This window comes from Leptonotus elevatus, chromosome 13 (genome assembly GCF_054856555.1).
Source record: "Leptonotus elevatus isolate MCC_2025b chromosome 13, RoL_Lele_1.0, whole genome shotgun sequence".
Lineage (NCBI taxonomy): Eukaryota > Metazoa > Chordata > Actinopteri > Syngnathiformes > Syngnathidae > Leptonotus > Leptonotus elevatus.
Window position 1 is genome coordinate 15563937 of NC_141251.1, and position 22371 is coordinate 15586307.

The window sequence follows — 22371 nt, forward strand, 5'->3', positions numbered from 1 at the left end:
CTCTCATACAAGATGCATGTTCTTCCTCATGAAACCATCAAAGAATTTGCTTAAATGAATATCTTGCCATTATCGTTAATACTCGCTGGTTCAAAATCCTCCATGTTGCTTTTTTCCTTGCTTTTTATTTTATTTTATTCTTTGAGTCCTCAAAATATCAATTAGTCAATCAAGTGTAATGTAAAGTAATGAGCCGACTTTGACATAAGAGCAGGTTTCCTTTTTCCAACAGGGCCCAGGAGCAATATTTTTAATTCAACATAGATGATAAAGTGCACCATACAAACACTTTTCCCCTGTAAAAGTAAATTCATATGAATGAGGGAGTCAATGCCAATTAAGGGAAGATTTGGCATGGGAACGATGTCACGTGCTCCGTTACGCTTGTGGTACGAATCTTTGATTTTTTGTAAAGACTAAGAAAGCCATGGAATTGCTTTCATTGCTGAAGAAATGGAAGTTGTTTTAATGCTCTTATGTTTTATGCCCTTTATTATTTATTTATTTTTTTGTCATTTAATTTTATTCTGTCGTGTAAATGCTGCATGGCTCTGTGTATGGAGATGTTTGACTTGGTTTGATTTGTCAAATGCCTTGTTTGTAATTGTATATTTGTTCAATACTAAACAAAAAAATGATGTCACGTGCCCAGCATGGCTGTTTTTGTGTGCGCGCGCGCGCGTGTTAAGCAAATGACGCCATCAGAAGGTAATTATGTAACTGTGACTCCTAGCAGCCCATCACAAGCGAAGCGGTTCACAGTGGCTACATTTGATTGACAGCACCCCCCCTCCCCGAGGGCCCCCCTATAAGAGGCGGGAGGAGTGGCTCTATCCTCCAGTCGGTGGATGTAGTCACTCGGAGTGGGATTCTCCTGCTCCGGTACTGGAGGTGCGGCTTTTTCAGATAGCCTAAAGTTGTTTTGCCAAATTTTTCAACTTTATTGCTGGATTAAAAAAATTTAGGTAAGTCGTGGGGCTTTTGCTAAATAATTGAGGTTGTTTTATTGCATTCCTTAAAAAAAAAGAATTCTAGTTTAATTAATTCTGCAAACTAATACATCTATTTTTTGTTGTGTTTGAAGGCAATATGATACTGAGATACTTGCTACCATTATCATTCCTCTTCCTCCACACGCTCGCTCAAGGTAATTAGAATTTGCTCTTAATTAAATAACTCGTTCAAAGTCAGGCATTCTAATTGTAATTATGTGTTCAATTTGTAGATGGCGAGCAGGAGGACGAAACCTCCTTCGACTTGTTCGAAGTTAGTCAAATCAGCCGCAAGACACTGGGGGCCAAACAGTTCCGGGGACAGAACTCCGATGCCCCCGCGTACCGCTTCATCCGTTTCGACCACCTGCCCCCGGTGAGGCCCGCCATCCTCGGGCAAATACTGCGGCAGATCCAAAACAACGAGGGCTTCGTGTTCGTGGCCAGCATCCGCCAGGATCGCAGCTCTCGGGGAACCCTGCTGGGCTTCGAGGATGCCGATGGCCAGCGCCAGTTTGAGATCGTGTCCAACGGACGCGCGAACTCTCTGGACTTGGTCTACTGGCTGGAAGGAACCCAGAATATCGTTTCGTTCGAGGACGTGGACCTGTCCGACTCTCAGTGGAAGAACCTAACGCTGCAGGTCCACGGAGAGAACGCCAACCTGTACGTGGGCTGCAACCTGGTGGACAGCGTCATCCTGGACGAGCCTTTCTATGAGCACCTGCAGGCTGAGGGCAGCCGCATGTATGTGGCCAAAGGATCCATCCGGGAGAACCACTTTAGGGTGAGTCAGGACTCCCATGAACGAGTGCTGGGTAAAAGTTTGCTGTTTTCATTTTGAATTATGGGTTAAGTTAAAGTTTGTACATTCCACAGCAACTCATTGTTCCACATTTAGACTCTAAATTGCAACTTTCCATCTAGCAATGAGTAAATGTGTGTGTGTAAAGTGAAAGTGCAAGAATGAATCTGCAAGCATGAGTGAGAATTTAATCTTAAATCTAAATCAAAAATTTCAACAATCCCTGTTGTATTTTTCGTGGCCTCCTCCCCAGAACTTGAAGTCTCAGTAGCTCAATTCATGCATGCGGTTGGAAGCGCGCTGTTGAAGTGCCCTGAAGCGAATTGTTAAAGCCACAAAAATCTCACCTTTGAGGTGTCCCCTCCCTCAATGTCTCACTCATGCAAGTATGTATGAATTTGAAGGTGTTGTAACTCATTACTACATTCACCATGCAATGAAAAAAAAAAATCAGCGGACTGAAAATTGTATATAAAAAAAAGCATTGAAATATGAAATTGTGTAAACCCCAGTTTCACCAGATGCGGTGTAAATTTCCAAACCTTAAAATGTAAAAATTATAATAATAATAAAAAAATTTTTTATAACAATACAAGGAAAAAACTGTTACGGCATATCAAAAATCCACATCTACCATTCTGCATGGCCAAGCAATCAAAGAAAAAAATAAAATCATTGTAATGTGTTTATATACCAGCATTTAATTCCAGATTAAGTGTCTGATAGAACAGCGTGTTCAGTCCTTAAATCCTTAAGAAGTCTTGAACTTTATTTTTCAAAATTAAGGTTTTGATTATGCACAATGAATCCAGCTCTCATTTTGTTATTGTAAATACAGTTTTGAATTTAGACAAAGTGGCCTTCAAGTTCATAAAATGTTCAAATCCATAAACCCCCAGTTTCCCTGTAGAAGCTTATTGATCACTGATTTAGATAGATAGATAGATAGATAGATAGATAGATAGATAGATAGATAGATAGATAGATAGATAGATAGATAGATAGATAGATAGATAGATAGATAGATAGATAGATAGATAGATAGATAGATAGATAGATAGATAGATAGATAGATAGATAGATAGATAGATAGATAGATAGATAGATAGATAGATAATGATAATTTTGTGTTTGTTACCAAACAGGGTCTCCTGCAAAATGTGCATTTCATCTTTGATACCACAATTGAGGACATCCTGCTGAGTAGAGACTGTGAAGTTTCCAAACAAGGTAAAGTGCAGTTCACCTTTTTTGCTTTTTGTTTTTTTTACCCCTTTTAAATTGCTGTACAGTATATGTCCTTTGGTACTTAAAACAGCAGTTCTCCGATGCGTTCAATCAGAGTGGTTTCTATTTGGTTGGACCTCAGATGCCAAAGGTTGTCAATCCATCCTTCCATCCATTTTCTTAACCACTTGTCCTCACAAGGGTCACGGAGGGCGCTGAAGCCTATCCTCGCTGGCTTCAGGCAGTGAGCGGGGTACACCCTGAACTGGTTGCCAGCCAATTGCAGGGCACACAGAGACAAACAACCGTCCACACTCACAATCACACCTTTGGACGATTTAGAGTGTTTAATAAACCTGCCATGCATGTCTTTGGAATGTATGCGTGCACTCAGTTGACTCACAATTTTAACTTTGTTTCTAAAGTGGGTCAAAGAAATTGCAGATTAGATGTGTGGCAAGATTTCCAAGCATTACCACCAAGGAAAAAAAAGGAGTCAGTTGGATGTGAAGGTGGTGTGGACCGCAAAAATACGCGCACACACTATTATTTTCACTGCACAGGACCTCGATTGAAGCCCTGGGAAATAAAATACGAAAGGGAAAGGGAATAGCACACTGCGGAGTGAGCGTCGACATGCAGCTGCACATATACACGCAAGTACACACTGTTAAGTCACATTGTTGGCTGATTAGGTTGCTTTTCTCAACTCAATCAACGCTCTCATGAGAAATCAAAGCTGCTGATCCTCCGCTGTGCCCAAAAGGACTGAATATGTATCTAATCTAACCATCTTACACACTGGTTGCCTGATCTAGATACAGTAGGAAGTGCGCTTTGCATGAATTGTTGAAATTCCAGTGTTTGTTTTAACTCATTATTTGTGGCTTTTTGAGAGAGAAAAAATGCAGTGTGTGTTTCTATGTGAGTGTGAATCCTTTCATACTCGTCATGCGCACGCACCATGAAGCCCTCCAGAGGTTTGAATGAATCCAGCAGACAAAGCAGGAAAGAAAACACTTTTTTTTTAGCTCAAGCTGGTTTATTGTCGTGCAATTTTGGGTGACTTCTTGATTTAGAGTGCCCTGGTCTGCCATAAATTTTGGTCTATTTATAACGCTTGATCCAAAACTTTTGCAGATTTACTTTATCTGTCATGCATTCACTTAAGTCATCTTGTCATAACTCCCGTTTTGTGGCTTCAGGAAGAAAAACAATCCTAAACTGGGTGGAAGCAAAAGCTTAAAATGTCATGTGGTTCATTGCGCCGTAAAGATGTCATACGCATGTATGGCATCTGTGGTCTTTCTACTTTGTGCTACTGAGATCACAGCTAGCTACTGGCAACAGTTGCTCATTTCTTTGGATGAATGGATGGATCCAAGAAGTACGGTTCAGTTGACTTTTGTTGGCAGTTTGCAATATTTTTACACTTTGATGTAACATTGCTAACTTGCTATTTAAGCTAAGTCCGAGTTTACCGAACTCTACAGCTTGGTGTAAATGTGGCTTGATTGAAAGAGGAAGTCAACCAAAGAATGTTCTTAACAATAATAAGCCCTATGCAGCCAAACTAGTCTAAACACCATATTTTGATTAACATTACGTTTGGGGAATATAATAATCTACTTGTTTTGATCCCACCCAGGTGGCGGCCATTTTGCCACTTGCTGTCGACTGAAAATGACATCATAGTTGCTCAAGGCAATGACCAATCACGGGTCACCTGTTTTCTGAGTTTGGTCATGTGACGAGCCCTGAGCAACTCTGATGTCATTTTCAGTTGACAGGAAGTGGCAAAATGGCCACCCTCTCATATGGATAAAAAAAAAAGAGAGAGAGAGTGGATTTTGATGCTTAATTCATATTCCACAAATGCATATAACATATTATTGTAAAGAAAAAAATGAGATTGACTTCCCTTTGAAGGCCAGAACACACCAATTCCACTTTAAGAAGAGTGATTCTATTGTGTGTTCATCCAGATCAATCGTTGTATTCTCATTGCTTTGTGATCTCACTGGAACTTCAAAATAATCCGCCTATACGTAAATTCATCTGTGTGGTCAGTTCATATTGTGTGTATCCACTTATCCAACGGGTCACAGACATTTATGACAAACACGGTTTTCTCATCGCAGAGGAGAACACCCACATTTCTCTACTGCTGCCCACTCCCTTGTACCCCCCCCCCCCCCCCCGCCCCCACCCACCCAATCCCCCGCTCTCCCTCAGCTAACCATGGTAAGATTAACCGTCTGTTTCACTGCTGACGGAGCATCTGTTTTTGGGAACACAATAAACACTATAATCCTCACATTGTCGTGCTTGGCCTAGAAGAACTGGGAAATCCCTGCCTTGCCTGATCATTTTCCACCCCTCTGATGTCTCTTCTCTTCCAGATGATGCCAATATAGTGAGCGAGAGCACTGAGATCATTGATGTGAGTCCTTCCATCACCACCAACATCATTGGCCAGAAGAGAGATGACGTGGGCTCTGAGATGTGTGACCGCTCCTGCGACGAGCTGACCACCATGTTTCAGGAGCTCAAAGGCCTCCGAGTGGTTGTCAGTAACCTCATTGATGGCTTGCAAAAAGTGGTAAGTAGCAACGGTTGGAATGTCGTAGCCAGATCCTGTTCTGGATGATATATGGATGAGTATTATAGCAGGAAGATATCTTTGAGTAAACAAAGAAAGAGGACATAGTCCTGCCATGTTAGGTTAGTGGTTACGTGGTAGCAGAAAATTAGTTTAAAAGCAAACAGCGAGTGGCCTCAAGGCTGTTTATAGCTACCTGAGGTCACTCAACCCATATGACTCCTTTGATGTTTGTCGGACACTTTTTATGACATGCGACATGTGGCTATAGGAAGTGTTCCCCTGGTAGCGTTGGGGTCCAATCTAACGTCTGGCTGTGTTTAAACAGCCCGTGTGTTTCCTCTGGGAGCCTCCCAGCAATAAGAGAGTCTGGGCACGAAGTTTGGAAAAAAAATGGCTGCGATGAGAAGGGTCCCTGAGGCTCTTCCAGACCGAGTGGTGTCTTAGATTCTAACGGCACACACTGCTGCCTCCCTTCTTCAGCACACAGACACAAAATGTTGGCAGCAGTTTATCGACTGACACTTGCCAAGTGTGCAGGAGTCCAGCCACAGACTTGCCGCTCTCCAATTGGGTTGGAGGTTACAATGCAAATTTCGGAATTATTTCACTGTTTGCTATTTATACTAATTCGAACCACATTTACAAGTATTCACATTTTCTCATCAATCATTCCTTTTTGTTATCTATTTGCATTTAGTCTGAGCCTATGACGGCGATCGATAAATTTCTCTCTTAATATTTTTCCACTTGTGATTATTATCCCATGCTTAGCATAGGCGCCTACCTTAATGCAACACAGGAAGCCATTTACCATGCTTGTGACATCTCTAAATTCAAACTTACCTGTGTTTGTTGTACATCAGACGATGGAGAACACCGTCATGAAGGAGGCGCTTGGAAAGATGAAGAACACCAAGGAGAAGAACATGTGTTGGCAGGATGGCCGCCTGTTTGACGACAAGGAAGACTGGGTTGTAGACAGTTGCACCAAATGTACCTGCCAGGTAGAGCTGACTCGAATGGGACAAATTCATTTCACAAGAATAATAGTCCATAGTGATTCGAAAAATGAAACACGATATTGATCTGAAGATGGATTATTATTCTGGAAACATGAGAATGGCTGCCTGTGTGAGGTCCAATACATACAAGGCCTTCGCGTTGATATGCTAATTATATTGAATCCACACTCTCACACAAAAATTGCATAGAGGGTTATGTATGGTAAGAAAATTTAAGATACTGTAGCAATTGTTTTGATATTTTCAGATGTTGAATTTGACATGAGTGCATGTGAATTTTGGTGATGACTCATGGTATTTTTGTGACATTAAGCTATGTTGTGGGTGGACGGCCAAGACAGTATAAGAGAAGGAACCATTTTAGACGGATTTTAGACCTTCCGCCTTAAGAGAAAAAGGCTCCACAGCTGTGTAGCCTACTCAATCTTTTTGGCATTTCACTAAAGAGCTCAACTGAGAATATACAATCTTCTGGTAATTACTGTTAGCTTAATTTTGCTAACAGTAGCATTCCCTCGGAACCTATTAATTGGTGCCGTGACCCGGATGGGAGGCGGCTCTGCCTTGCCTATGTGCATAGGAAGATGCCGAGCCAGGAGGACAGCGACACAACAACCTAGCTCAAATCACCTATCGAACTATTAAGAGGCCTAATCTAACAAGATTGATTGATAAATTGCCCTGATTAAAACTGATTTTTTCTTGATGACAGGAATCCAAGGTAGTGTGTCACCAAATTACCTGCCCCGCAGTGGCCTGTGCCAGCCCTACATTCGTCGATGGCGAGTGTTGTCCTGTGTGTCTGCGTAAGTATTCGACAGTAACCATTGGCCTGAAAACTCCTCAAGCATACCAGCATTGTAATATGCATTCAATCCCACTTGATTTGCTGATATGCAAATTTTATCTTTCATTAATGTATAACAAGTAAATGTTTATAAATTCATGTAGGTCAATTGAAGCTGCTCTTTTGTTTATTACATTTGTGGTTTTAATATGTCTAGCAGAAGGCAGTGAGCATGGCTGGTCCCCGTGGTCCGAGTGGACAGAGTGCACAGTCACCTGCGGGACGGGAACTCAACAGAGGGGAAGGTCATGTGACGCAACCAGCAACCCCTGCACAGGACCTTCCATACAGACTCGCAAGTGCAGCCCGAGAAAATGTGACAGTCGCGGTGAGAATATGAATCATCTTTATGATCTATTGTTATTTTCAAAATCATTTGGAGAAATGTCACCTCCAAAGACCACCAACGAGATCTGCTGCAGTGCAACATTCCAAAGTGTTGTTGAATATGAATGAGGTTGGACTGCATGGTCGGTTTGCAGGGTGTGCCCAGTAGAAGTTATTTCCAAATAAAAAGACCAGTGACTCACTTTTGGTTGTCATGCAATGTTAATGGCTCTGGTCATTTAATGTAAAATATAAGAGTTTGGGGATTTTTGTTACATATTGTTGGATGAAATGAACATATTGGCTTCTTGAGAGGTTGTCCTGTAATTGGTTGAGGCTAACATTACAGTGCATCTGTGTGAGTGGTTAAATCAGTCCAACCGCTGGATGATAGCTTACACAGCGTGATGTAAACACTGGCGAGAGAACCTTGGAGCATCTTTGAAAGTGAGCCATGGCCTCCAGGGATCACATAATATTTACTTGTAGAAAACGTGGTTGCCATTTTTTTTTAATCTTGGCGAATTAGACTGCTTTTTTTCTGTTTTACTCAGTGGAAGATCATTTGCATTTGTGCTGCTCACGTCTCATGACACGTGATGTTTCAGTTCGCCAGGATGGAGGATGGAGCTTGTGGTCACCATGGTCGTCCTGCTCGGTGAGCTGCGGAGACGGCCAGATCACCAGGATACGACACTGTAATGCCCCCATGCCTCAGCTGGGGGGGGAAGACTGCGAAGGGAACGGCCGAGAGACCCAGCGCTGCACTGCCGAGCCATGTCCGAGTGAGTATCACAGCAGCGCTACTTCCTTGGGCCTCGCAGCTCGCCTCAGGCAACATGTGTTTTGGACCAGCCTCCACCAGGAAATGTTGACCTAAATCTCAATATGTTTATTGTAGTGTTAAATCCCCGGCGTCTGACTCACTGGCTACTCAGAAACTGGACCTTGTTTTTTTTTGTTTTTTTTACATTTTTGTCCATATTTTTCAGGTTATATAGGCCTACACAATAGCTTTACACAATCAGGATTTTTGGGGCCGATCAGCAAGTTAAAAAAATAACGATAAGACCATACACTTACCACTTACGCCAACTTCCTGGCTCCACATTCTGATCCTGCTGCCTGCTCCTTTTTGGCTTATATTGGAAGCTGGTTGTGTTACATTGATTGTCCACTTTTTATCTGCACAGGATTAGCCCCTATCTACACAAACTGTGTTGACATTCTAAGTAATTGCGTCGCAAGAATAGCTCAACTCTTATTCGGTATGACTGCAATTTAGCTCATATCCTCGTTCGGAAAAAGTTTAGTACATCTGTATTTCCGTGTTAGTTCAAACAACACACCTGCCTGCTGGTTGCATCTGTGATTGGATGAACGAGTGTAGTCCATGAAAGCCATTTTGAATTAAAGAGATGTTAGAATTAAATAGCACACATATTGGAGCTAGTTCTTTTATTTCTGACTTTTTACCAGTCAACAACAACAATAAGAGAGAGAGAGAGCGAGATTAGCTTTCGCACTCACGTATACACGTATACACTAAGGCAGCACAGAATGAATGAGGTTGTTTTTGCTGTAATGTCTCATTTCGCGATCCAATCAAAGATGTCATTGATTGATTGCATGTGTTTCTTTTCGATGTAAACGTCCTCTTCAGATACAAGTCTCAAATACACACAATTGACTGCAGAAAAGTTATTAGTATTAGTGTCAAGATGTTGACTTAATTCTCCAGCAGCGATTAAAGCTGGTCTTTTCCAAGCTATTTCCCCCTGTCGCTTTTCTACATGACAGGTACTGCAAAAAAATTGGGGTCTTGAGGTCAACTTGCAAATATGCTTGCACACACTAGACCCCCCTGATATCTTGAAATAAACCGTTTTTATTAGCATTATTTTGTAATGTGTCAGAACATGCAAACAGTGCTTACTACTGTGCTGCTGACGCAAAATGTCTGTTTTATCAGTCGATGGAGGTTGGGGGCCTTGGTCTCCGTGGGCAACCTGCTCAGCAACATGCGGCGGTGGGATCAAAAGTCGCAAACGTGAATGCAACAGTCCTCATCCTCAGTACGGCGGCAGGAAGTGCATCGGAGAGGTCAACGACAGTGACAGCTGCAACAAAAAAGATTGTCCTGTTGGTAAGCTCTGGTTATAGACTGTAGATTCTCCTTTTAAATAAGGATTCTGTTGATGTACATTTGAAATTCCATTTATTGAAATGACTTTTCCAACTTACCGTATGAATCCCTTACAGATGGTTGTCTGTCTAACCCGTGCTTTGCGGGAGTGGACTGCAGCAGTTTTTCAGATGGCTCCTGGGACTGTGGGCCATGCCCAGCTGGTTTCCGTGGAAACGGTACCCTCTGTGAAGATATCAATGAGGTAATGTTTTTTTTTCCTCCTATGGCAAATGTAAACGAGAGGGATGTTTAAGACTGATCCATGTCATGATCAGCTTTTTTATTTTTTTCCCTCCTCCTCCAGTGTGACATGGTGTCTGACATTTGCTTCAACGTGGGTGGACTGCAGCGCTGCGTCAACACCGATCCAGGGTTCCACTGTCTGCCCTGCCCTAAACGCTACAAGGGCACCCAACCTTTCGGGATGGGGGTGGAGGCCGCTAAGAAGAACAAGCAGGTAAGGCATAGGGCTTTCTGCGGGCCAAACTTAACACTTGTCCGCTATTTTTCATTATATCAGCGGCAAATCTGAGTATGTATGACATATATTGGTGCCTTTGAAAAATAATATCTTTGAAGCTCACAATTTCCACAGCTAAAGCTACACATAATACACTGCACCCTTTAGCTATGCTACTTTTTGCCTCTCTTTTGGATTTTGCAGATGCTCGTCTATAACGCCATGCCCCAGTTGCACAGTTATTTGATTTGGGGATACTGGAATTGTCTCACCGTTGGCAGTGAATGATTCCATTTCAGGGTTTGTGATCAAAGGCTTGCTCTCATTGCCACTCTCATGGAGTGGCTTTCAAAGCAGAGTCCTATTTTGGTCCGCCGGTAATGAGTGGCAGCTGCGAGTACCTTACGAGGCAGTGGTGAGCCACAGTGGGATGTGGGATGCATTCAGTGCGGTTCTATCAAATCAGCAACACTCTCAAGTACTTTGTCTAAAATGTCTTCTTAACCATCTCAATTTGGAGCGGACGTTATTTTGAAATGCTTTTTCCAGACAGACAGATGACGACAATCTCGGACCATTCCAAATTGAACTCTGTTGTTGTTTTTTTGGTCACACAGGTGTGCGAGCCAGAAAATCCGTGCAAGGACAAGACACACAACTGTCATAGATCTGCTGAATGTATTTACCTCAGCCATTTCAGTGATCCCATGTACAAGTGTGAGTGTCGCACTGGTTACGCTGGTGATGGCTATATCTGCGGGGAGGACTCTGACCTTGATGGTTGGCCCAATCAGAACCTTGTGTGTGGAGCTAATGCTACATACCATTGCAAGAAGGTAGCTTATGTCATTTAATTGTCATTAATTGAATCAAATCTAAAAAAAAAAAAATGCAGTCATTCAGGACGATTACAATTTTTATCGATTTTAATTTAATAAACCCAACATTTATTTAAAGGTTTCATTTATTCAAAAATAATTATTGTGCAAAATGTTCAGACAACAATAATGTATACTGATTCTAAATCAGTTTTAACATAAACGTAACGTTCATAGTTTGTGCTTAAAATGCTCTAACTATTGTAAACATGTCTTGTAAACCAGCCATCCAGCATTCTGCCACTTGTGCAAAATTAAAACTCACAATAACATTTGGATGTAACAGAACATAAGAACAACAGCTTTTAATAATCCAGAAGACAATATTTATTTAAAATGGCAATTAATCAAATCAATTGTATTTAATGCCCAGCCCTACTTCTAATACATCTTTTTTTTTCAACGAGTCGTTAATTACAAGCTCCAATTCCGCTTTTTCAGGACAACTGCCCCAGCCTGCCAAACTCTGGACAAGAAGACTTTGACAGAGATGGCCAAGGAGACGCTTGTGATAAAGACGACGACAATGATGGAATCCTGGATGAAAGGGTGTGAGATGTTTTGTTTTTTTACATACAGTGTTTGCACAGATTTCCTCTAACCAGTGTGCTTTTTCAACCTCAGGACAATTGCGCCCTCCTTTTCAACCCTCGCCAGTCTGACTTTGACAAGGATGAAGTAGGCGACCGTTGTGATAATTGCCCTTATGAGCACAATCCTAACCAGATTGACACGGACCACAACGGGGAAGGGGATGCCTGTGCTGTAGACATTGACGGAGATGGTAAAACAACACCCAAACTGTGATAATTATTGACATGCCACTGTAGTCCCCTTCTTAAACCAGAAGTCACCTTTGTTTTTTGTAGAAATCCTGAACGAGAATGACAACTGCCCTCTTGTATATAATACGGACCAGAAGGACACAGACATGGATGGAGTTGGCGACCAGTGTGATAATTGTCCCCTGCTCCACAATCCTCTGCAGGTACGGTGTAACACACCGCACCTCAAAGCTAGCGCAGGCCTCCATATTCCTCACCCTTTGCCTTGTCGCAACAGATGGACGTAGACAACGACTTGGTGGGAGACCAGTGTGACAACAGCCAGGATATTGACGAAGACGGCCATCAGAACAACCTGGACAACTGTCCGTACATGGCCAACGCCAACCAGGCCGACCACGACAAAGACGGCAAAGGAGACGCATGTGACTTTGATGATGATAATGACGGTATACCTGATGACAAGGACAATTGCAGACTGACCCCCAACGCAGACCAGCTGGACTCTGACGGTGAGGTTCAGAAGTTGCGCTTTCGATCCGCAACGCAATTGCAACATAGTCGATGATTTATTGCTTAGTATGACTGATCATACAGAAGGGAATACATCAAAGTGTATTGTCCATACTTTTTTTTCAGAACACAATTATAGTTAGCAAGCTAATGAGCTGTACTTTAGCTCTTAAAGGGGAATTCAACCCAAAAAATGTCTTAACAGTAATATATTTTATGCAACCTTACTAGTCTAAACATGGTATTCTGATTAAAGTGGAAGTCAACCTTCAACATTTCTTGACAATAATATGTTATATGTGACCTCATTAGTCTAAACATGACATTCTGATTAACATTACATTTGTAGAATAAGAGTTATGAAGCAAGATCCAGCCATCTCAACGGCGGCCATTTTGCCACTTGCTGTCGACTGAAGAAGACATCAATGTTGCTCAGGGCTCAGGCAACGACCAATCACAGCTCACTAGTTTTCTGAAGCTGAACTGTGATTGGTTGTTACCTGAGACATGATGTTGGTGTATGGTGTTGATGGATAAAAATGACTGGATTTTGCTGCTTAACTCATTTTCCACTAACGCAATATTAACTAGAATACCATATCTAGACCAGTGGGACTGCATAGAACAATTATTGTTAATAAAAATGAAAAACATGGGGTTGACGTCCCCTTTAATCTTGCATTTGTGGAAAATGAATGAAACGGCAAAATCCACCTGTTTTTATCCATCTCAGGAGGCAGCCATTTTGACACTTGCTGTTGACTGAAAATGACATCACAGTTGCTCTGGGCTTAGGTAACGAACCAATAATCACTCAGCTTGCGATTGTCACATGACTAAACTCTGAAAATAGATGAGCCGGGATTGGTTACCTGAGCAAGTGGCAAAATGACAGCCACCTGAGATGGATAAACGCAGGTGGACTTTGTTGCTTAATTCATATTCCACAAAAACAAGATTAATCAGAACACTGTGTTGAGACTAGAGGAGGGACATGGAACATAAATCTCCTCTTTCATTTTGGCGTTCAACAACAAATAGCAAATGGGATAGCTCAAGCGTAGGTGGCTAAAAGTGAATTACAAACTGGTTGCCATCAGAAGGAAAAAATCGACATGGAACTAGAGTTTCCATACTAATTAACAAATCCATTCCAACATTTGACAAGTGGAATACAATCTGATTGTCCATGGCCACTGTATTTCCAGTTCATTAACCATGACACTAGCTAATTATAAGCTCGCGTCGTCGGGTGTTCAATAATAACACACTTGAGGTTCAGTCACCACAAGTTGAGGTTTATTGAGGTGATTTAGGGTGTTCAAAGGTTTTTTTTACATCCATCTTAAGAATAACAGTTAAAGAAAGTGGTTGCCAAAGCAATTAAATTGATGTTGGTAGGACTATGTAAGTATCATTGGGTGTAAATACACACGTCAGTTCTGATAATTGTGCATATATGCCTGCACGCAGCAAATGCACCTGTGATGTGATGCCGCTCTCATTCATCTGGTGTTCAAGTTTGCCTTGTTAACTTTTTCTGATGCCGTGCATGATTATCCGACAGTGGAAAGATTGTGAGTGCGGCGTTGGCATGAGTGATGTCATTCCACATGACTTCAGCAAGCAACCCAAAAGGGCACACGCCAGCTTGTTAAGTTTTTATTTGTTTTAGCTTTGCTCTTGATTAGTTTGCCGTGCCCAAATTGCGCAGGGTTACCTGGAGTTTATACAGCTGTGTGTAACTGGAAACAGACCGCTGCGGAGGAAGGCCCTGGTCACCGATGCGTTCACTCTCTTCACAGCTTGTCAGATAGTGTTTATTTGACAGAAGTGTAGCCTCGTGTGCCATAACAAACATGATGACAGAAAGCAGCGAGCTACTTCCATGCGGCGGCCTTCATGACTCACGGCAACCTTTCCACAGGGAGCTCCAAGCCTGCTGTCTGGCTCAAGTGGACGTCGGATATCATCAGTGATAGTTATCCTGCCATGACAAAAGATGGCTGCTTTAGCGTCAGTGATTTGGAAAAAGTGCTTAACTATTCTCACTGCCCACTTCATTAGGTACAACTCAGAAAATTATCCTTTTATTTTTGGCACACAGACCTGCGCCGAGGAACCGTTCACGAATGTGATTTGTATCCATCTGTATATTAGCAGTATGATACAAATTTCCAGTGCAAATAAGATCGAGCCTGTCTCTCTGTGTCTTTCTTTACCAGGTGATGGAAGAGGTGATGCCTGCAAAGACGACTTTGACAATGACAGTATTCCAGATATCCTCGACGTGTGTCCGGAAAACAACGCCATCAGCATCACAGACTTCAGGAAGTTCCAGATGGTCCACTTGGACCCGAAGGGAACCACTCAAATCGACCCCAACTGGGTGGTGAGGCACCAGGGCAAAGAGCTCGTACAGACTGCCAACTCTGACCCAGGCATTGCCGTAGGTGAGCATCACTCGTTAAAGCTGCCAGAGGCGGCAAATCCAGGTCCAGAAAGTAAAAGCCCTGCCATAGTTTGGCTTTAGCCCCAGGCGCTAGCTAGCTTACTCCCTAGCTAGCTCCCATGGTGCTCGTTTACCTGTTAGGTATCTAGCTAGCTAGCATCAGGGGCTAAAGACAAACTGTGGCAGCGTTTTTACTTTCTGGACCTGGATTTGCCACTTCTCCAAATTACAATGAGCAGAATTATGAATGAAGGTCATCTTTTGTCTGGTGCCGCAGGCTTCGATGAGTTCAGCGCTGTGGACTTCAGTGGCACAATGTACGTAAACACAGACAGGGACGACGACTACGCAGGCTTTGTTTTTGGCTACCAGTCGAGTGCCCGCTTCTATGTGGTGATGTGGAAGCAGATTACACAAACCTACTGGGAAGACAAACCCTCCAAGGCCTTCGGCATCTCTGGCGTGTCACTCAAAGTGGTCAACTCGACCACCGGCACTGGTGAACACCTTAGGAATGCTTTGTGGCACACGGGCAACACTCCTGGAGAGGTAGGTGCCATTTTAAGTCAACCTAAATATTTTCTTTACAATAATATGTTGTATGTGCCCCCACTAGTCTAAACACAGCATTCTGATTAATATTGGTTGCTTAATATGAGTTAAACAACAGAGATGGGAAGTAACAAAGTACAAATACTTGAGTAGTTTTTTTCAGTACTTTGTACTTTCCTGAGTATTTATTTTTTATCCATTACATTTTTACATGAGTATTTGTACGTTTTACTTGATACATTTTAAAAACAAGGTCGTTACTTTTGTTTTTAAATTCATAAAAACAATCAAAATACTTAACCTCAATGTCCCCTGGCTGCACCAATCATATGAAGTGTTGCACACCTACATCCCAGCTTGTGATTGGCTCTATGACATACTATCACATGACGTGCAATTGGCTAGATTAGAACAACTCAACACTGTGGATTTGACGCAGGGCAAGTCAGTCAATTGGCCGATGTATACCCATTTTTGCTCCTTTAGCTAATGTCTCTCAAACTGATGTAGTAAATACTTTTTACTTTTCTAATTATTTGAGTGAGTACTTTTACCAAAGTTGTCTTTTACTCAAGTAGAAACATCTTAGTACTTTTCCCCATCTCTGTTAAGCAGCAAAATCCACCTGGTTTTATCCATTTCAAAGGGCGGCCATTTTGTCACTATCTTTTAACTGAAAATGACATCACAGTTGCTCAATGACCAATCACGGCTCAGTTTCAGAAAGTGGGTGAACTGTGATTGATCGTTAGCAGAGCCCTGAGCAACTGTGATGCAATTTTAAGTGGACAACAAGTGTCAAAATGGCTGCCCCCCTAAAATGGAATAAAAACGGGTGGATTTTGCTGCTTAACTCATATTCCACAAACAAAAATAATTAGAATACCGTGTATGGATTAGGGGGGCTGCATAGAACATAGTGAGTTGACTTTAAAAACTTTGATGTTGATTTTCATGTTATGTATTTCATATAGGTACGCACTCTGTGGCATGACCCCAAAAATATTGGCTGGAAAGACTACACAGCTTACAGGTGGCACCTCATCCACAGACCAAAAACTGGTTTCATCAGGTAGAATATTCACTTCAAGTTATTTATATGTAATGTTTACAAAAACATACAAGTAGAAGTTAAACATTAAAACTAATGATGAATTAATTTGTAAATAATAAATTAATAAAAAATGTAAACATTAAACATGCCATTAAATTAATACCTCTGTGATGCAACTTCTGTATTGTGTGTCATTAGATTTGTGAATATACATAATGTGTTTGTCAAATTTCCAGGGTTGTTGTGTACGAGGGTAAACAGATCATGGCTGACTCGGGGCCAGTTTATGACAAGACGTTTGCTGGCGGAAGGTTAGGATTGTTTGTCTTCTCACAAGAGCTGGTCTTCTTCTCGGACCTCAAGTATGAGTGCAGAGGTGAGTTGAAACTATTTGAAATATCTTATTTAATCCTCAAATGGACAAATGTTTTTGTGATTTTCACGAACTTGTAGGCATTCACTTTCTGTTTGTAAAGAGCCCAGGCTGGCTCCATACCAACATGGTCTTTTGGGATATATTGTGTTTATTTCAAGGGAGGGAGCGTGTGAGCAATGGGGACTGTGTGTCTTTCTTGATAACTACAGGGAAAGTCTTGAGTGTGGAATGCAGTTGTTTTTCATTTTAACAGAATGTTTCTGAGCTTTGAAATGAGCAGCATTGATTTAAATGACACCGTCATAGCTGTGCAACTTCTAAAACAAATCTAAATCTAAAACAAAAAAATCCACAAGATCTTCATCAGATTTTCCCAAACTTTCATCTCAAGACCCAAAAGTAAAAATGTGGTTTACTTACAAATCTATCTAAATCCATATTCATCATGACATATGCAGCATTGACATATGGAGTGTTCAACATAAATAGCCAACAGCCTAACAGATGTTGTTAGAAAATCCAGCCTTGAGTTTCTTTTCAGAATCAATATTTTTCATGGCATAGTATATTACAAAATACTCCCACATGTGGATGATTGGTTCCAAATAAGATGTGTCAATGTGAACACATAAATACTAAAGATAAATTCATTCAAGACCATGTTGCAAATATGAATAAAGATGACTATAATTCACCCGAGGGTGAGTTGGTCTAATCCTCATCAAAATTCTGGAACTTGGAATTCTGTAAATGTTGTTGTGGATGTGCTTTTCCCTTGTTAAGATTGCAAGACCTTTTCAACATGAGTAATGGGTGAATGTTTATGTGTAAAATCAGGCGCATGCAAAAATGCTTTTCCTTGCCAGAAGCCTTCAATTGTTTACACAGCTCTTTTACAGAATTTGCTCTAGTTCGACTGGCAGGTGATTTGGATAATAAAGTTTAGATAATAGTTTTTTTTCTGAGCAACAGTGTATTTGTGTGTATGCATTGGCACACCAGAGAACCAGAAGTACGCCAACCTCTTACTTTTGTTTTGAATATGAAAGTCTTAAAACCCTTCAACATGTCTTTTGATATTCAGATGAGCTGGAGTTGCCGACAAGGTTGACAAGGTAACATCGTGTGTGTTACATGTTGTTTCGTTGGCCCAGGCACATTTTCAAATGATAATGTCATGCTATGTTTTGTGCTTGTCAGCTTTTTTTTTTGTGTACAATGCACCAGATGCGTTGTGGAAGACCTTGTTAGCGTGCGTGCGTGTGTATTTCAAGGACTTCCCATTTTCTGTCTAGCATTGAAGTGTGGAAAAGCCTGCAGCCTTCTTGCAACCGCTCATGATGCCCGTGCGCCACGTGCGCACGTTTGTTTCGGCGCTTATAACTGCGAGGCTCTCAATGGTGTTGTTGTGTCTTGATTACAAACACGCAAGTAATGGCCGCCATTTCCTCCGTGTTTCCGCAGATAACTGAATCAAGATGGCGAGCGGGGGGGGATCTCAAAGTAAACATCACATCGTCACTGAATGCATTTCAACGTACAGTAAATGAGACTTTCCATGCTCTTCCATGTCTCCACGCTGGAGAGGAAAACATGACTCGGATTTCCTGTTGTCCGGGTGACTTGTATGTATACGTTCCCCTCACTGGAGGGTGCGCGGGAGGACGGACATGAGTGGACGGGTGGCAGAAACTATGCAGAATATTTCATTATAGCTAATGTACTTATGACTACATTTTTAAAGGATTCATTGTACAACCACTTAGATTCTGTATGTGCTTTCCTACACTATGTGACCCAAACTGTGGTCAGTTTGAGGCTCTTTTTCTTGGCTCCTGTGCAGTATGTCACAATAACAGTATCAGTGACCAAAACATCATTTTACTGTTCCAAGTCATTTCTTTTAATCCTGAATGTGGACTTGAGTGAACAACTATTTTTTAAAAGCTATTTTAGTAAATGCCAAAGATGTTTATACTAAGTCTGTATTATAATTCCTTTTGTAAATTATTTATGCTTGTTGCTTGTTTTGTTTTGGGTATTTTTGCAGTTTTTTTCTAGAGTTTGTAAATATTATTTATTTGTTTACACTGACAAAGCGCATAATTGAGAACCATAAATGTCCAGAAGAAATAATCACGTGTTTACATCCGTCCTCATTATTACTGTTACTTTGGCAGTAACATTTCTTTAAAAGGAAGTGAAATAATCTAAATGTGTTATTTTTGGAGGCTTGTTTTCACTTTTTCACAATTCTTTGGATCATAATTATGGTATGTGCTACACAGTGAGACATTATCACATCAGTGCTTTAACATGCAGCCATTAGGTGCAATGTCTTCATTAACAGAGTGAATATTCATCTATGGTAACCAATTCTTAAAAAGTTTTATTTGTCTCGTTGAGGTCATTCACTTGCACAAAATGTCAATGTTTGGTTGTGTAAGATTGTTCTTTTTCATAAATAAATCACTTGTACTGTGTTTGGACTGCTATTTAAATACGACTCTTTTGACATCCATTCAAATACATTTTAAGGAGCCTTATTGACGATAAAATAAAATAAAAACTCAAAGTAGCTAATATTTTGCGTTATTTTAACATTACATACTTCTGGGGTGTATTCATTTCCACCTCCAAGTCAGCTGGGATAGGCACCACTCACACCTGTGATGCTTTGGGAAAAGTGGTCGGGAAAATGGACGGAGAGCTAGACTGACTTATAAAGTTTTATGTCCATGTTTGTGTGACAATCAAAACGTACATGCTATTCCTGAAAAGTTCCATTTTTATAAAGGAGCATTTTATCTAATATATTGTGTCCCTTATTGACCCCTTGGGAACTATAGCCTACATTTTTGATGGACACAATTTCGATTACAAATAAAAATAATAATAATAAATATTGATGACAACATCAATATTTTTTGAGCCCACAGTATGAATGTTGACGGATTTGTGACGTCTGACCAAATTTATGGCATTTATTAAAGCACATCTTGCTGTCCACCTCGGTAGTCAGTCACCTATTGATATGACTTTCCAGAATTTACAGATTTTGTATTTATTTATCATTGTCAATGGTGTTTCTGCACTGTTTTCAGTAAATGTGGGCGCAGGATTTATTTATTGATTTATTTATTTTTGTCTAGTCTAATTAAGCCTTCAGAATCAGAAGTGCTGGCCAAAGTAATTCAAACAATATCAGTAATGGGACTGTTTCTTTAACCAATCAGCATCTTTCCATGCTCTTATTGGTTAGGCAAAGCTAATTAGACCGCCGAATTTGATCAGTAAAAGATATTTGTAAACATCTGCACAGATAAATCCATTTAGATATCAGCATCTCTGAGTATTTTTATTTAAATGTTTGATGTTTTGTCATGTAGACGCGGGGTTTCCCCCAGTTCTAGTTGGGATTCATTATTTCTGTTGATATGTGACAGTCTACAATCCTTGAGAAAACATTCGACAAGTAATAACTTTGAATTCACAGAAGAAGCTTTTGTCACTATAAATGCATTGATGGATTTACTTTCTGCAGCTTCAGCCCCATAGCACAGCAGAGGGATAAAAGATGGAGATCAAGCCAGGAAAATAGCGTGTGTCTGGGGAAAATTGGGAAGTCAACACTCAAAGCAGTGTGGCATGCAGACGAGAGAATATTTGGATTGCGGCTTTTGGAAAAGTCCACGTGGTCCGTGAGCACCAAATACTGGCTTCTATGGCTTCTGGCACCGCAGCGCTGCTTTACCGCTTTGAGTGAGTCCCAGCTACGTTGGTTTTGTGATCTCTGCCAGAGGATGTCAATGTGTGACCCAGTAAACCAACGGTTTCTGCTGAGACACCAACCACTAGTCCACAAAGATGAACATCCTCGAGAAAACGTGTCTTCACTGTCATCAAGGTCCACAACCGCAACACAGAGAGACAGAACACAGTGTTAGTTATCTCGGAGGTCCAGAAATGGCGCTCGGCACCGTCTTGTCACTTCTAGCAGCATTGAGACAAATACATAAAACTGAACGTGACTACTACGCTCTCATTTAAACACAAGTTTGATGTTTCTCTCCACTGAGAGATGTGTGAAATATCAACCGGTGATTCGAGGTAGCTTCAAATAATATTCCACTGACAAGCTTTCTCAACGTAATGCCACTTTTCGCTTTTCCATACTTTTTCCATCTGCTGAGAAACCTCACTGAACTATCACAAACTGAAAAAGCTTTCAGGCAACAAGGTAATATCAATATAAATGGGCAATAGGTAGGCCTACAGTATTATTATTTACTTTTTTATTACTTAAATGTAACTTTACAGTAACTAGCATTGTTAGCTTAGCCTAGCTAAGCTTTCCTTTAACCCTGCCTTCACAAGCTATGAGAAAGATGGACCTTACTACTAGGAAACTCCTAATTACGACTGAGTTCTGTTCATGTGCTTTCGTTGTTGTACCAAAAAATAAATATGGCAACAGTTGACATAGTCTTTACTCGTAAAACTGAACAATTACGGCAAATAAGGAGTTGTGAAGAACAGGACATAGAATTGTGTACGCTGCGTAATTGTGTAGATTTTTAAAACAACCTGCTAGTGGACGATAATGTCCTTATAAGGTTAACATTTCCTGCCTCACGAATCCTCCGGCCCTCTCTGCCATGTTGAAACTTGAAAAGTTTTCTCAGCTCAGAAACTCGGGTATCAAAATTAATTCCCAGTTGTCCAGTGGAAAATACGACATGAGGGGGCATTCATGTGCAATTTTCTGCTCGACATGTGGTATTATACGAAAATGGCAAATGTGAGTGCTTATTTGGCTTAACAGCATATTTTGCAATGTTAACAAAGTGTTTCCCCCTCAGTTTCATGGAAATGGACTAAGTACATCTTGTGTAATCCCGCTCTCTGACACAGTGGCCAGAAAAAGGTGATGAAAGCGTCTTGGCGAAAGGTTTTTATATTTTTATTTATTTAATGTATTTTTTTTTTTTTTTTTAATGCCTGATAAATAAATAACTAGTTTTTTGCTTGACAGTCAATCATCTCCTCTTGTTATGTGCAGGAACATTATGTGAATGAAATAGGCAGCACTCATTCACAGGAAAAGCTGTGTTTTCCTGTTTCACAGAATCCGAGTGAAATCACATCAGAATTTACTGTTCCCACTGGCCGTTTAACGAGTCGACCATCGCCGCCCCGAACAAAGTGACTCTTGCGCCTGCCAAAGCAAAGAAGTGGATCTGTCACTTGGAATTAAGTAAGTCATTTATTTCAGAGCATAAATCC

The 22371-nt window shown here is 41.0% G+C and overlaps 1 protein-coding gene across 4 annotated transcripts; it reads left to right on the forward strand.

Annotated features, from left to right (window-relative positions):
* The first annotated feature begins 849 nt into the window (after positions 1 to 849).
* thbs2a (thrombospondin 2a) lies at positions 850 to 19568 on the forward strand. 4 transcript variants are annotated; one of them, XM_086093005.1, is made up of 23 exons: positions 850 to 965; positions 1085 to 1147; positions 1226 to 1779; positions 2943 to 3027; positions 5427 to 5626; positions 6493 to 6633; positions 7364 to 7457; positions 7656 to 7826; positions 8434 to 8610; positions 9798 to 9971; positions 10088 to 10215; positions 10318 to 10470; positions 11091 to 11309; positions 11793 to 11900; positions 11976 to 12135; positions 12221 to 12339; positions 12414 to 12648; positions 14877 to 15104; positions 15381 to 15652; positions 16630 to 16727; positions 16946 to 17085; positions 18170 to 18200; positions 18550 to 19568. In XM_086093005.1, the coding sequence occupies exons 2-23, from the start codon at positions 1090 to 1092 to the stop codon at positions 18551 to 18553; spliced, it is 3549 nt and encodes a 1182-aa protein (XP_085949131.1). In that variant the 5' UTR covers positions 850 to 965; positions 1085 to 1089; the 3' UTR covers positions 18554 to 19568. The 4 variants fall into 4 exon arrangements, with proteins under 4 accessions (XP_085949131.1, XP_085949133.1, XP_085949134.1 ...); XM_086093007.1 differs by having other exon boundaries at positions 7659 to 7826; XM_086093008.1 differs by lacking the exon at positions 18170 to 18200.
* Positions 19569 to 22371: the final 2803 nt, after the last annotated feature.

Bases quoted from the DNA above. Each gene is read 5' to 3' on its own strand.
- thbs2a (XM_086093005.1), top strand. From the start codon at position 1,090: ATGATACTGAGATACTTGCTACCATTATCATTCCTCTTCCTCCACACG. The intron at 9,972-10,087 runs GTAAGCTCTGGT...AATCCCTTACAG, and splicing joins CAAAAAAGATTGTCCTGTTG to ATGGTTGTCTGTCTAACCCG. The intron at 12,136-12,220 runs GTAAAACAACAC...TGTTTTTTGTAG, and splicing joins TGTAGACATTGACGGAGATG to AAATCCTGAACGAGAATGAC.